Source organism: Leuciscus leuciscus (genome assembly GCF_965113295.1).
Source record: "Leuciscus leuciscus genome assembly, chromosome: 14".
Taxonomy (NCBI): domain Eukaryota; kingdom Metazoa; phylum Chordata; class Actinopteri; order Cypriniformes; family Leuciscidae; genus Leuciscus; species Leuciscus leuciscus.
In genome coordinates, this window is record NC_138738.1 from 38320586 (window position 1) to 38337104 (window position 16519).

The 16519-nt window shown below is 40.0% G+C and overlaps 1 protein-coding gene across 22 annotated transcripts in view; it reads right to left on the reverse strand.

Annotated features, from left to right (window-relative positions):
- Nucleotides 1–16519, reverse strand: part of szt2 (SZT2 subunit of KICSTOR complex) — a 121892-nt gene that overhangs the window by 24653 nt on the left and 80720 nt on the right. For 17 of the 22 annotated variants that reach the window (XM_082136084.1, XM_082136085.1, XM_082136078.1 and 14 more), the window contains 9 exons: nucleotides 15535–15632; nucleotides 14213–14345; nucleotides 13915–14042; nucleotides 12119–12166; nucleotides 11083–11204; nucleotides 9768–9950; nucleotides 3617–3881; nucleotides 2941–3020; nucleotides 2103–2228 (listed from right to left, as the gene is read on the reverse strand). In XM_082136084.1, coding sequence (XP_081992210.1) covers nucleotides 2103–2228; nucleotides 2941–3020; nucleotides 3617–3881; nucleotides 9768–9950; nucleotides 11083–11204; nucleotides 12119–12166; nucleotides 13915–14042; nucleotides 14213–14345; nucleotides 15535–15632 — 1183 coding nt within the window. The remainder of the gene's footprint in view (nucleotides 1–2102; nucleotides 2229–2940; nucleotides 3021–3616; nucleotides 3882–9767; nucleotides 9951–11082; nucleotides 11205–12118; nucleotides 12167–13914; nucleotides 14043–14212; nucleotides 14346–15534; nucleotides 15633–16519) is intronic. The other 5 variants (XM_082136079.1, XM_082136086.1, XM_082136077.1 and 2 more) reach the window with 1 other exon arrangement.

Sequence of the window (16519 nt, forward strand, 5' to 3'; positions counted from 1 at the left end):
GCATAAAGTCTGGTCGATATTGAGCCAAAAAAACATCCGCTTTAGGCCCAGATTTACTCACGGCGAAGTTCTTTTCGTTCTTAACTTAAGGGTAAAAAGACATGAGCAGCGTATACTGTTAGCGAACATCTAAATGCCACTCACACTGCTGGAAATGGCGTTTAGGTGAATATGTAAATATGTGCAGCGCTTTCCTCTCAATAACAATGACAGCATTGAGAAAACGTGGATGTGTTTGCACGAGCTCTGCAGTTCAGGACTCTCGGGAATGCCATGTCACATCTATCTATATAGCACTATATAACAGTGGATTGCTTCAAAGCAAGCAGCTTTACAGTGTTAAACATGAATATCCGTATGTTGTTTTCAATTAGAGTTGTTTTCAGTATCAGTGTCTCTTTCAATTAGAATTACTACTTCAGTTTCTACTCCAAACCTCGACGGGCTGAACAGAAGAAATGAACCGGAGAAGATTTAAGGGGTCACACTACACTTCCATTCATACGCATGGGAATGTGTCAGACAACAAACACAAGCTCATGTGAAAAGTTTAGCATTTTGCTGCGTTCCAGAGTTCAAGTTTGGTGAACTCTGAGCTGTGAATTTGCATAACGTGAAGATGTATGAGCAATAGAAGATCGATACGTGACAGCGTGACTTCTTGGCTGAATTAATAGAATGATATTTTGCAGTAAAGTTGGGTAGATTGTATACTTTTTATATTCTGAGTGTATTACTATCTGTTATACGTTATAAAAAAAGATGCTGCAGAGCGTGACGTCACGACCGGTGCAGTGTCCAACAAAATTTTGTATCCTCAAAGTCTAGTGTGATCGTGGCTTTACATGTCAAAGAAGGCGGAGCCTCAGATCCACACAAACCTATTACGTAATCACAACTTTTCCAGAAAGTTTTTCAAACTCCCGAAACATACGGATTTTGTTGACATCATACCAGTTTGTTCTTTGATTTCGCTTGAAGTATATTGAGGCCTTTAGGCAGGAAGAGAGCATCTGACCGACATATAAAGTGACCAACCACAGTACGTTTTTTGGGTGTTTGTGTCTTAACTGTCAGAGAAGAAGTGAAGTATACAGGTGAATTGTGCGCTTGTTCTAACTTAATTTTTTTAAATAAATCCCACTTGCTTAATGACATTTTGTTATCTAATCAGACTAACCTCTATGCCACTTCAATCGTGAACAACTGACCAACGACCGCATAATCATGATTATTCTGGTGCTACACTGATTATCATGCCTGACACATGTAATTACATAGAGGCTGATATCTAGTCGTTTATAAAGCAAATGATGTCTCACTGCATAACAGCTCGGTTTTGGTCATCCTTTTGGTCAGGGATTTGAACAGACCCCTAACCCTAAGGCCATGTGTCCACCAAAGCGTTTTTTTTCACGCGGCTGGCGTGTTTTTTAAATTTTTTTCAATGGGAGCGCCACGTTTTTAAACCGCCATGAGCGTAACGAGGCGCTGAGCGTTTTTTACAGGTCGCCGAGAGTTGAAGAATGTTCAGCTTTGGGTAAAACTCAGCGCTCATCATCACTGTCACTTTTTAGCCAACCGTCCAATCACAGTGGAGGAGGGGCGGGACTAATACCACACCAACCAACCACCATATTCTGCTTGTAGAACGTCAATAGATGACAGCAACGAGCATAATAACGGAACAAAATCATTTAAAACAAGAGCCAGAGAAAATACGTTACATTGTATCGACATTTTAATATAGAATCAACACAAACAAAATATGTGTGAAATGAGATACTAGTAACACTTTCGCGGATATTCCTTATTATAACAAGCAAAGTGTCTCAACTGAAAAAATGCTGCGCACATAATCTCAAGCGCACATAGCTAGGCGTTTTCAGCAGAGCGCCTAGCGTTTTCAGCTGGCTAAAAACGCTTTGGTGGACACACGGCCTAAGTCAGGCTCCAAAATGATGAGATTGCTTTGATAAATGGGTTCAGACCCAGCAGACAGTGTCAGCAGGAGGAAGAGAGAGAGAGAGAGAGAGAGAGAGAGAGAGAGAGAGAGAGAGAGAGAGAGAGAGAGAGAGAGAGAGAGAGAGAGAGAGAGAGACCTTCATCTGTGGCTGTGGCACCTGCTCCTCTTGAATCTGTTTCCGGAACACAGGGTCGAAGAGCAGCGGAGTGGCGCAGTAATGGACCAGCCGAGAGGACTGCTTCAGTGTGTCCAGATCCGTGACCTGTGCTCAGACACACACACCAGACACACAGCAAGAGGGTTACCAGGTTTAAACCTAGAGTTTCTTTATTTGAAGCAACAGCTGTTTTCATATTGGTGAAGTGTGATCAATTTCAACGCTTAAATACATTTCATCCGAGTTTAATAAGCAGAGACAACCAGAGGTGTAAAGTCCAGGGGTCAGAAAGTAAAAGTCCTGCCATATGTTTATTCCACCCATGAACTCAGCCAGCTGATTTCACTAATTAGTTCTATCTCCTGGCTGAAAGACTGTGCTAATTAGCAAATCCAGGTGATTGGAACAAAATACTGAGGAGGACTTTTACTTTCTGAACCTGAACTTCACACCTCTGGAGACAACTATGCGTCACTTATAGGTTGAGTTGACCTAGTGAGGAGAGGTTGACCTCAGCAGTGTGAAGCAGTCAAAGGAAGTGAGATTACAGCGAATGGCAGAGACATCTCACACACTACAGAATCCCTTAATGTCCCCGCCACATCTCATTAAACCCAACTGGGCCGTACATGCGCTCGTACACGGATCTGCATCTGTGCGCGTGAGGCAGAGGATCCGCACGCACTGAAATGAATCTGGACCTGATGAGCCGCTGAGAAAATCATGTTCTGAGAGCGTGATGGAAAATACCGATCACACACGATCACCCACATTGTGTGCAAATATTAATGTCTGCATAGAGTATGTATGAACTCACAGAGATGGGCATGTTAGATTGAGCTGATCGCTGCTGCCACGTCACAAACAGATTCTCAATCTTCATTTGTCTCTCCAACTCTGGAAAACAAAAGAAACATTTTGAAATAAATCACTAGCTCTTTCTGTGTCTGAGGTTCATTATTTAAAGGGGTGGTTGATTATGATTTTACGTTTCTAACTTTAGTTAGTGTGTAATGTTGCTGTTTGAGCATAAACAACATCTGCAAAGTTACAACGCTCAAAGTTCAAAGCAAAGGGAGATATTTTCTTTTACAGAAATCGCTTTTTAAGGACTACAACAAACGGCTGGTAGAGACTACACCACATTCCTCCCAGGTTAGTGACATCACCAACCCTAAAATGTACATAAACCCCGCCCCCGTGAACGCGATTTATAGATTATCATGACAGAATATGCTAATCAATGACTAGAAGATAACTACACATCAGCTACATAAGTTCATTAACTAATCATTCAGAAATGTCCTGTTGCTTCTACATGTTATTTTTGAAATATTCAGTGCATGTCTGTGTGCGGCAATCAAAGCTGCTAAGAATGAGCTCTTGAAGCTCCGCCCTCTGTGCCGGGAGCAGCAGCTCATTTGCATTTAAAGGGACAGACACAAAAACAGTATGGCAGCTTCTGTCAGTTTTGGATGTGTTGATGTTTGTACCTCTGCGTTCAGCTGCTTTGACCTCCAGAAGATGGGCTCCGTGGCGAGCGACTATATCTGCTCCGTCCTGATTGGTCAGCGGCCTCCCTGTGTTCACATCTCTCAGAGCTTCATCAAAGGGCACAAGCTCTCCGGGGAAAGCCAGAGGAGGAAGAACACGTGCAGAGCTGCCCAACCGGCCCTGATCTTTACTCGCGGCCGGAGGAACCGGACTCCTCAACAGAGCATCCGCCTCGATCGTGGAGCTCAGGAAGGGGTTGGACTCCTGTAAACAAATAAATCAATTAGAGAGTGAGAGTGAGAGAGAGAGAGAGAGAGAGAGAGAGAGAGAGAGAGAGAGAGAGAGAGACAGAGAGAGAGAGAGAGAGAGAGAGAGAAAAAGAGAGAGAGAGAGAGACAGAGAAAGAGATAGAGAGAGAGACAGAGACAGAGAGACAGAGAAAGAGAGAGAGAGAGAGAAAGAAAGAAAGAAAGAAAGAAAGAAAGAAAGAAAGAAAGAAAGAAAGAAAGAAAGAGAGAAAGAAAGAAAGAAAGAAAGAAAAGAAAGTACAAACATGTACAAATTAACTGAAGAACAACTGAATGAATGAGCATCAAAAAGTATGAAAAAAGTATAAACAAGAAAACAATTATGAATTATGAAGCAAAGTATTCATAAAAGTATGAAAGCAAGTATAAATAGTATATTCATACAAATATAATGAATGAATGAATGAATGAATGAGGGAAGGAAGGCAGGAATTATTGATCTTATGATACATTTGAAAATGAATGAAATTAAGAAAAGGTACAAACAAGGAGGAAAAAGGAGGAAGAAAGGAAGGAAGAAAGGAAGGTAGGAAGGAAGGAAGGAAAGGTACAAACAAGGAGGAAAAAAGAGGAAGAAAGGAAGGTAGGAAGGAAGGAAGGAAGGAAGGAAGGAAGGAAGGAAGGAAGGAATAAAGAAAGGAAGGAAGGTAGAAAGAAAGGAAGGAAGGTAGGTAGGAAGAAAGGAAGGAAGGAAGGAAGGAAGGAAGGAAGGAAAGAAGGAAGAAAGGAAAGGAAAGGAAAGGAAAGGAAAGGAAGGAAGGAAGGAAGGAAGGAATAAAGAAAGGAAGGAAGGAAGGAAGGAAGGAAGGAAGGAAGGAAGGAAGGAAGGAAGGAAGGAAGGAAGGAAGGAAGGAAGGAAGGAAGGAAGGAAGGAAGGAAGGAAGGAAGGAAGGAAGGAAGGAAGGAAGGAAGTTAATTCAATTAAAGATTAATTTGGGAATGTAAATCAGACAAACACTGGTGTTTTGTAAAGCGAGCTCGTCCTGCAGGGAGAGTGTGAGACTTTGTTCTCTGGTCTTCACGTTCTGCACACGTTCTCTTTCATATCAGTGATTTCAAAGCTCAACTCTCATAACCCTTCAGAAACTCACTCACAGATTCTGATTTTTGATGTTGCTCGCCTTCAAACTTCCCAGGAACGGGCAGTGTGAGTTCATTAAACCCACTGACACGCAGAGAACGTGCCAGCATGAGGCCTTTCCTTCAGACCACCCAATTAACACACTCCTGCGCTGCTGCTCTCTGCCACAGAGAGCCGGATGATAAAAGCCACAGGAACTTATCAAATAATAAAAGTCCTCGTCCTCTTCTTGTGGGAACTTTTGGGTGAGTTAGTGTTTGGGAGACTAGTTAAAGTCCTCTAGGGCGAGTTGCAGGCTTTTCTAAAAGAAGCTGGACCAGATGCCTCATGATGGCGGATGCTCATGTAGCCGGCGGGCCAGTAAGCTGGACTTAAGTGCCTGAACTCCGACCCCTGGGACTCTGACAGATGATTGACGGTTAGGGCAAATTTTCTGCTTTGTTGGATCAGCCTTCTGTTAGCACTCATTAAAAGTGTGGAATCACTGACAAGGAAATAAAAGAGTTCTGTCCTTCACTTTTTAGGAAAATGTAGATGTTCTGTGCATTTGTGCTTCAATAACACGATGAAGTGTGTGTGTGTGTGTGTGTGTGTGTGTGTGTGTGTGTGTGTGTGTGTGTGAGTGAGAGAGTGTGTGAGTGAGAGAGTGTGTCTGTGAGTGTGTGTGTGTCGGTGAGTATGTTGTGTGTCAGTGAGTGTGTGTTGTGTGTCTGTGAATATGTGTGTCTGTGTGTGTGCGTGTGTGAATGTGTGTGTGTCTAAGGGTGTGTGTGTGTGTCTAAGAGTGTGTCTGTGAGTGTGTGTTGTGTGTCTAAGAGTGTGTCTGAGTGTGTTGTGTGTCAGTGAGTATGTGTGTCTGTGTATGTGCGTGTATGCGTGTCTGTGTGAGTGTGTGAGTGTGTGTGTGTGTCTGTCCAAGAGTGTGTGTCTTTGTCTGTCTAAGAGTGTGTGTGTTTGTCTAAGAGTATGTTGTGTGTCAGTGAGTGTGTTTTGTGTGTATGTGTGTGTTGTGTGTCTGTGAATGTGTGTGTGTGTGTGTGTGTGTGTGTGTGTGTGTGTGTGTGTGTGTGTGTGTGTCTGAGTGTGTGAGTTTGAGTGTGACTAAACTGCATTTATGACCTTGAGAAATCTATTAATAATCCCAAATATTAAATAAGAATATTTAAATGTAATTGAATTTAATTAAAGAGTGCAATACTCTCAGCTGACAGAACTGACCTTTTCCTGAGCTCTGTCTCTGATGACTGTAACTCACTCAAGCGTCCCTTCATGTGAACTAATCATTATTATTATAGAAATGATTGGATATTATTCTTGCATGGAATTAATTGTGTATTTTTATTTGCTAAAAGGGTTAGATTACACAGATTTTTAAAAGCGATCACACTTGTGTAAGTGAACAGAAATGTTTCCTATTGCACACAACGGTACTCTTTAGTTACTATTACACTGCAATCACCTGAATCAAAGCATTTGTGTGCGTTCTCACTGATGGTCTGATTTGGGGACGAGGGAGACGGTTTAAATTCATAGTAAGATTCATTTAAAGGGGTGGTTGATTATGATTTCACGTTTCTAACTTTAGTTAGTGTGTAATGTTGCTGTTTGAGCATAAACAACATCTGCAAAGTTACAACGCTCAAAGTTCAAAGCAAAGAGAGATATTTGCTTTTAAAGAAATCATTTTTTAAGGACTACAACAAACGGCTGGTAGGAACTACACCACATTCCTCCGGGGTTAGTGACATCACTAACCCTAAAATTTACATAAACCCCGCCCCCGTGAACGCGATTTATAGATTATCAAGACAGAATATGCTAATCAATGACTAGAAGAAATGTCCTGTTGCTTCTACATGCTGTCACTTCTTCTTGAGTCTCTCCATCATTGTCTGACTCCGGTTTGAACATAAAAGACTAAAGGTTTTTTAAATGTTCAGTGCATGTCTGTGTGAGTGCAAGCCGTTGAAGCTCCGCCCCCTGTGCCGGGAGCAGCAGCTCATTTGCATTTAAAGGAACAGACACAAAACTGTGCGTTTTTGCTCACCCTCAAAAAGTGACAACTTTAACATGCTACATAAAAATATCTGTGGGGTATTTTGAGTTAAAACTTCACATACACACTCTGGGGACATCAGAGCCTTATTTTACATCTTGTGAAAAGGGCATTATACCACCTCTTCAAAGATTTGTAAAAGGAAGAAAATACTATTTGCAACCTCTCTGGCTACTTCGTGGCAACAACGGTTTACCATATTTGCATAATTTCCATCAAACTTAGTTCAAAGCCATTCAAACACACAGATCATTTATAGACTCACAAGAGCAAAAACTTCATGAGAAAATGGCATTTGAAAACAGTTGCTAAAGTAGGACTGGTCAGAAGAGCTTAGCGAAGACTCAATTTTGCAGACTTTTCCCAAAAATCAGCCCCACCATCACATTTTTCTACATTTTTGATGTCTCTTTCTCACATACATATACACAAAGGTCCAAACAAAGAGAGATTTGACTGGACTGACTGACATAAAGGGATCAAAAGAAGAGTGAACACTGAGGATCTCTCCCTCATCCTGTTCCCTCAAGGACAGACACAGACGAATGATGAACAAAGTGATATTTCACCGACTAAACTCCAGACAGTCTCAGCCTCTGGAACCAGAACAGCCCCGGACGTCAGGAGATAAACAGCGTCTGCTGGAAACTTCATATCTGAAGGAACGCTCTTTATTCTCCAGAAGAATCTCCACGGTTTTGTGTTTATCTTCTCCCACACACAGACACACACAAGTGCAGAGCATCCGTTTAAGTAAGACATTTTCTAGACTTGTGTAGCATTTTATTTGTTTTCCCTGAAGTTCAGTCATAATGTTGTGGTCAAGGTTTTAACGAAAGGTAATAATTTAGTTTTAGTTGACCAGTTGTAGTCTGATTAACAAGAACAGGAGCTTTTGACTTTTAATCTTTTAAAGGAATCACTCAAAAACTCACACTCCATCCATCATCCATCATCCATCCATCCGCCCATCTATCTATCATCCATCCACCCATCTATCCATCTATCTATCCATCCATCCATCTATCCATCATCCATCCATTCACCCATCTATCTATCGTCCATCCATCCATCCGTCCATCATCCATCCATCCGCCCATCTATCTATCTATCATCCATCCATCCATCCATCTATCTATCCATCTATCCATCCATCCGCCCATCTATCTATCGTCCATCCATCCATCCGTCCATCATCCATTCATCCGCCCATCTATCTATCGTCCATCCATCCATCCATCCATCCATCCATCCATCCATCCATCCATCCATCCATCCATCCATCCATCCATCCATCCATCCATCCATCCATCCATCCATCCATCCATCCATCCATCCATCCATCCATCCATCCATCCATCCATCCAACCATCATCCATCCATCCATCCGTCCATCATCCATCCATCCATCCATCGTCCGTCCGTCCGTCCATCCATCCATCCGTCCGTCCATCATCCATCCATCCGCCCATCTATCCATCCTTCATCCATCCATCCATCCATCCATCCATCCATCCATCCATCCATCCATCCATCCATCGTCCGTCCATCCATCCATCCATCCGCATAGTCAATATATCGCCATTATAAAAAACCTGTGAAAATCTATTTTCCATGATTATGCCCTTTTAAGAAATGTAATAAGAAATGTATGTATGCGTATTTATGCAGGCACATAACTGTCATAAGCAGTTACGTTAAAGGCCTTTAGGTTGAACACACAAGCTCTCGATAATGACATCAACAACAGTCTGCTTCCCCAAAATACATCCCGACATTTTGGGGAAAAAAATCTTGACAAAAAGCTGACAACTGAATCAATAACAGTGAACACTGTTGCAGAAGATTTCTGCTCTTTACTGACTTAACGAACAAACATGTTCTGCTGCATTAACTGTGAACAGCTAAAACACAGCGTGATTCTATCCAGTCTGTTCAGACGAGCACGCCTCTGCGCAGGAATAAACCGCTTTGGCAGCGCAGTGATGTCTAATTTCGGCAGGACCAGCGGTCTGGATTGTTTCCAGTTGTTTGGTGTTAACAGGTGTGCTAGAGTGATTACCGTCCTGCCCTGAGGATCTGACAGCTGTCCGTCACTGAGTGCGACATATTCAGACCGCCTCGGGGACCGCCCGAAACTGACGAGCTGCTTAAACCAACTCACTAGTGCTGTCTGTATCTTATTCTGTCCAAAAACACTGTTCTAAAAGCTCATCCTAACCAATGTCCAGCAATCCGTGACAGCTTACAGAGAATGGGTTTGTTGAGAATGGCATACTATCTAGTATGTGTGATGAAGGAAGTAAGGAGTGTGTACACTACCATTCAAAAGTTCAGAGTCTGAACTCAAAAAGAGAAAATCTTTGCATTAAATTAATCAAAAGTGACGATAAAGTCATTTATGATGTTACAATTTCCATTTCAAATAAATATGGTTATTTTGAACCATGATATCAGTCGTGAACTGTAAACATCCCTTGATTGAATTTGATATTATTATTCTTAAAATCTGATAAAAAACACAAAATAACCATGTTTATTTCCAAGATTAGATAATTGGATGTCACTGCCTGAAATAAACTTGCATAATGAGATTGTGTGACAACCACACAGCAAATTACCATTTGTTTCATGTGCTGTTTGTAATGAATCGTTTGCATGCTAGTATTGCATTGAGAACACAGCCAGTGTGTTTGCATACTGACCTGTTTTAGATCCTCATGTGTAGGTGTATCAGAGAAGCAGTAATGATGGAAAAGACCCATTTTCTGACTCAGGAGACAGTTGACCACATGTGCGCGGGCGTTCTGCCAGTGCACCAGTCTGACCAGACCTTGATTCAGAGAGCCGCCCAGATCCACCGACCAGTTATACGCGTACAGAGTCACCTGTGAACACAAACACAGAGATATAGAGCCCTATTTTAACGATCTGAAACGCAAGTATCAAATGCGAAACGCAAGTAACTTTGTGGGCGGATCTCAGGCGCTGTTGCTATTATACCGGCGGGATAAATGACTCTTGCGCCCGACGCAAATCTAAAATGGGTTGGTGTGAAGTAGCTGCATTACTCATAGGTGTGGTTTGAGCGTAACATGAAATAAACCAATCAGAGCGACATCTCACATTCCCTTTAAGAGCGGGCACGCTTGTTCCATGGCGGTTTGCTATTATAACGGCGGATTTGTCAGTCGCACGCCAGGAGCGGTTCACAGACGAGTAGACAGACGTTCTCGTCAGGGCCGTAAAACACAGAGAAGTGACATTGTATGGAGATGGAGAAACACACCCAAATTAGCTTCGGTTAAACAGGCGTATGATAATTTGGGTAAATGTGTAAGCTAGATTTATGCCTATTTTTTCACATCTTCATGGGCACAACAATGATTTCCCTCATGTGGAATAGTTTTCCTTGTAATTATGTATGGTTTGCAAAAATGTCAACTGCTGCGTCTGTGTGTAGATGAGAGAAGCAAAGTGTATGCGCGTCGTGCACACGCTACATTATGGCCAAGCATGCGCCCTTAAAATAGCATATGAATAACACGCCACTGACTTTAGACTAGGTTTTTCCTGGTCTGTGGCGCAATTGTTTTCTGGAACTGTAAAATAGCACCAGGGAACATTTGTGCCGGAACACGCCTCCTCTTTTCGCCCCCGGGAGCGCAAGTTCATTCCCTAATTTATCAGAGTGCGTCTGTGGAGGGAAAAGTCTGCTGTGCGTCGGGTGCAAAATAGGAATGATACATGCGTCGGTGTACAAACTCAATTGGTGCAAGATAGGGCCCATAATATGAAACAGAAAGACCAGACCTCACAAATCCTGCATGACGTGACACAATCACAGTTGATTATAACATATTTAATTGTTGATATTTTGGACAAATAATATTTCACTGTGGGCAGCAAAATCCTGTTGCTTGTCGAAGCTGGTTTAGACAAAAAACATTTATGCGAGAGAGAGTTTTTATTGTGTGTTGCTTACGCATGTCACGGCTGGTTATATTCAACAGAACTGACCTTCTTATTGACAATTTGTATGTACAGGAAGCGCTGGCGTGGAGCCACGCCCCTCACAGCCTGTCCCGGGCTCAGCCAATCACTGTGCTCCAAGGACTCGAACCGCTGCAGACCCTTATGAGCTTTAATAAAAGACAGAATTATGTGAGGTGGTGTTATTTGGGTAAAGAAATTTGTGTACATAATAGACAAAGAGCAAGAAATAAAGATCTGATCATAATGTCACTTCTGAATCTATTCAGTTTACCTCTGAATAATAGCTATGGGATTATTTTAGGGATCATTACATTAAAAAAATGAATTTAAAAAAAGGTTTTATAGCCTTGAGACATGACATTTATATCATCTATAGAGTGTGTTTGAGGAGAAAGGCAACGCAGAACTCACTCTTGAGTATGACATTCTCTGCTTAATTAATCTCTAATATATTTTAAATACCAACATCAGAACACATACTCATCTAGAAGGTAAAAAATCTTCAGGTTTCAATGGTACAGTACAAACAGGGATAAAAAATGATCTTGCATACATGCATTAATGAGTGAACCTTCAATTAGGAGCACTTTAAACTACTTTCTTTAAAATTATTTAAATATGCATAGTTTATTTCAAAACATTTATAGTCCTGGAATAAAGATCTGTTCAACTATAAAGATTTTGGCATTGAATGTGATGGGTAATGACAGCAGTAATTAGGATGGATGGATGGATTTTTTAAATGGTTTTGGTTAAAAGTAAATTTTTCTAATGTTGAACCAGATTTCTCAGAATTTTCATAAATTCATTATTGTGGGAAGTATGGTGATTCTTTGAAAACACATTCATACACACCAAAATAATTGATGTGATTATTTTGCCTTGTAAAGTTCTTAAAAATGAGAAAAATGATCTTTCCAGGACAGAAAAGTCCTATTTGAAGAATCACTCAAACATCCAGTCCCTGTCAGAGTGTGTCTGTGGTGTAATGGAGTGATTTGGAGGAAGGGCCCCTGTCGCAGTGAGGGCCACTAGGGGCCCCATAAGGGGCCAAACTTACGTGTGCACCTATTTAGTACTGGACTGTTCTCTTCATCTGAACTGTCTTCTGTGGGCAAACAGAGATGAGCACAAACAGCTTTGCAAAACGAGACAACTCTATGTTAATGAGGCATTAACACACACATTCATACATGCACACTCACTCGCATACATACGCACACACACACACGCACGCACGCACAAAGCTCTGCAAGAGACAACATAAGCGAAAGATCTATGAATCTATGAAAACAGAAAAGCAAGAAAAATAGTAATCATTCATTAAACACTCGTAGGCTAAAAGAGATGTAAGAGATGAATACACACAGCAATACTAAAAATAAAATCATAAAAGAAAACATTTATTTGCAAGATCAGCTGAACACAAGATAAAAACACCAAGCGCAGCGATGTAGTAAGAGATTCTGGTAGAAGAGAACGTGATGCATCTGAGCCCATGGTGAGAAAGCGGTTAAACTAGAAAGAACTAGTGAAGTTAATAACTTGAGAAAGTTCAGCTTTGGACACATGGTTTAATGTTGTCACAGAGAGAGTGGTTAGAAGCCAGGGGAACTGTTGACCACAGAATTCAGTAATGACCTTACATCGCCTAGAGCCAGTTAAACTTCAGACAAATTAATGGAGTATGATCTTAAAAGCTTCAGTATCATGAAGCCTGAATGTCACAGAGAAATGTGTCGGTCATATATTACCCCAAAATCAAAAAAATAAATCTTGCTCAAAGACAATGAAGCATATTTTAGGACCATTAAAACTTTTTTACTTTGTGACAAAATTTCATGACAATTAAGCAAATTACCCCCTGTACTGAGCACTCTCACTAATGTAAAGTGAAACAATAATTAAATATTATTTGAATTGTAAAGCATAGCTGAAAAGTAGATTTGTAAGCAAATATAATTCATTTCAGGACTAAATATTACATATTTGTAGTATTTATTTTTAAATGACAAAATTATTCATTCATTTCTGTTAATACTGCAATTATATACATTCATATTAAACATTATTATTTATTTACTTGTGTCCGTATTTCTGTATTTTTCTATCACATATGATACTATAGGTTTCTTTTTCTTTCTAGAAACTATTTCCTGATTATTTTTTCTTTTAATTTTGGGGAGAAATATGACCTGATTAGAAGATAATTGTCATGAGATTCAGCTGAATACATAATGCATTACAAAGGTTAATTGTATGCATTCCCAATGCCTTATAAATCACCTTGTAATCATTTATATGTTCTCATGAATGAGTGCAACCACAGTTAAATGACATCATTACATCATTCACATCACTTTTTAGAGATTATAATGCACTATTACCAAATGCATTATTTGTTATATTGGCACTTGTTAATGTTGTTTTACTAAACGTATTGTAACTGTGGTTATATAATAAGCCTATTCATAAAAATAAAACAAATTTCAATGTGTTGGACGGTTTCCTCCAATTCAAGTTCAACCTGTGTGTTAAATAATCTCAGAAGAGAGTGTAACCAACTAGACTAGAGAAATTATTTCACTTATGTGCGTTTATTATATATATTTGTGAAGTTTACTTATAATAAACTAAAATTATATCAATAAATAATAAAGCAAAAATAGATATGTGATACGTGACGCACGCAAGCACACAAACTCCCAGTTATAAACACGGAAATGTTAGTCCTGTCCGAATCGGTACATGTAATCACAGATGTCGAGTGATAAGAATTGTGACGTTTAGAAGACTAGTCCCGTCCGAATACGGCTTAAGATGACATGATAATTGCTGACTGAACATAGGAGGTACCTTGTTCTGTACTGCAATGCCATTGGCTGAAGTTGCGACCAATGAGAATGAAGCTCCTGGAGGAGGTAGGTGGTTGGCTGATGTGCTGGATGATTGACAGGGGGACATAGATGTCTCCCTGAGGACAGCTGCCGACACACACATGAAACAGTTCATCGGTTAGAGCATAAACTGAATCGACGGAAACATCTGATGGAACATTGCACAACCATGCACCAAATGCAGAAGCAACTAATCACATCATCTGAAACACATCTGGACAGTTCGGATGAATGCTTCGACCAGGTCAGGAACACACCTGGTTCTTTCGAACACTTTGACTATGGTGTCACTGGCCAGTGAACTGACAAGATTGACAATTTCTGAGAGGATGGAAGGCAGGAGGAAATGATGCGAGACTTCAGTTGAACAGTGCTGGATGGACGGACAGCCTGCAAGACAACAAGAGAATATAATTCTTTAATCAGGGAACGTTTTCTCTCTGCCAGGATGATATGAAGAATGAAATGTTCTGATTATTCTAAACAATCTTTTTAGGTTTTGATATAGATTATGAATCACGTTAAAGGAATAGTTCACCCTAAAATAAAAATAAAATCAACATTTACTTGGTGTTGTTGTAATGCGGTATGTCGTTCTTTCTTTTACGGACCACAAAAGGATAATAAAAATAAAAATAAATGTCCCGTTCGCACTAGTCCATATAATGGCAGTGAACAGAAACCAGCATCAAGCTTAAAAACAAACAAACAGAATAATCCCATGTGACACGTGCCATATATCCCATGTGTTCTGGGTGTATAAGAAGGGGTTTGGTGAAAAACAAACCAAAATGTTATGTATTATTTTACAAAAATCCTGACTTTGGCTGATGGTCTTCTGTGCGTGAGACTCTATTAGTCTCTGACTCGCCCAGAAGAAGCACACGAGTTGTGATAAATCAAGATTAACAAAAACGCCACGTAAAATACAATGCCTAGAAATCCCCAAAAAGTATCTGTGTACTTTCTTCACTTCACAGCCAGATATCACCGCACCAGAACTCCGGTTGTCAGATGACAGTCAGTGACAGTGTCATTATATGGATGAAAGCGAACATTTTCTTAAATTTCTCTTTTTGTGGTCCGAAAAATAAAGAAGGGCATCCGGCATTAGAACAACACCAGGGTGAGTAAATGATGGCTTTCAGTTCATTTTAGGGTGAACTAACCCTTTTTAAACTTTCTTATCTTCTTTAATTAACAGTGTTGACGGGTGAAATTGGACTTTTTTGGGGGCTTATTGAACTTTCACTTTATAATAAATGAATAGAGAAAGTTAAAATCAGGGAAATTCTAATTTGTGGTTTTTCATAAGAACTTCAGTTATAAATTGTGAATATAAATGCCAAATGAAACGGTATACAAAAAATAATTGGTATTTAAAAATGATTATTATAATATCAAAGAATTGCTGTTCTCAATACTGCTAGCTAATATGTTATTATTTGGTTGTAATGGAAATACAAAGTGTATATGCACATTAACCTGCCCGTGTTTCACCCATATATGAAATCTCATTTAAGTTTCAACTAGTTATTTGCACAGTCAAATAAAGTATCACACGGATGTGGGAACTCACCCAGTTTGTTCATGAAGGTGACCCAGGGCAGGTACGTGGTCTGGTAGACGGTTTGAAGAGTGCCAGTATCACCTTCCTCCAGCTGGACTGCATGTCTCCTACAACACAAAGACATCCAGACACGTCTATAGGGCTATACGGATGATAATTGCTTTTGTTAGAGGTCATTTCAGCATTTACGTCTCTCAAGTTACTGCCATCTGAACCAGAAATGTCAGTATTCTCCCAACACCCACGGCCAAATTATCTATTGTATTCCATCCAAATTGGCATCTCAGAAATTGCCAGGAAGAACTGGCCAAAAATCATTTTGGAAATCTGATTATTCTGATTTTGCACAGTAATAAAAATGTGGCTATTTGGCACAATAGAGGTGTTTCAGAGAACATGTGTGACCCGCGCAGACAAAATAAGTGGCAATGAGCAAATTTTAATAAAAAAAAGTTACATTCTCTATTAAAATACACAACATTTTATATGATTTGTTGGAATCAGACAAAAATGACTGAGCTACACCTGCTTGAAGTTGATAGAGTCCGTTTTTTAAGTCAATTTGAAGAAAAATTTAGTTTTCCTAAGGTTTCAAAACAAAATCCCCAAGCAACCATATCTTAAAATCCCCGGTAATAACACCGAATTTGGCACACCAAGTCAAAACCAAATATCTATAGGAAAAAAATATATTCAACTTTTTTTCCCCCATGATACCACAATTGTTTGATTAACATTTATTTCTTTATTTTAACCTTTTATTTAACAGACAGCTCATTCATTAAGACCTACTGTACTGCACAGATGTAATATAACATTACATATCAGATCATTTTCCACAACAGTTAACCAAACGTTTATGTAAGACATAACAGATAATGTATGCGTGAATCGCCAAGACAGATATTTTTAAATACTGTAATTCTGTGTATACAGTATGTATGTGTATATCGGGATCACACGCTGTCGAAGGCGTCTTTGTGCTCACGCATCA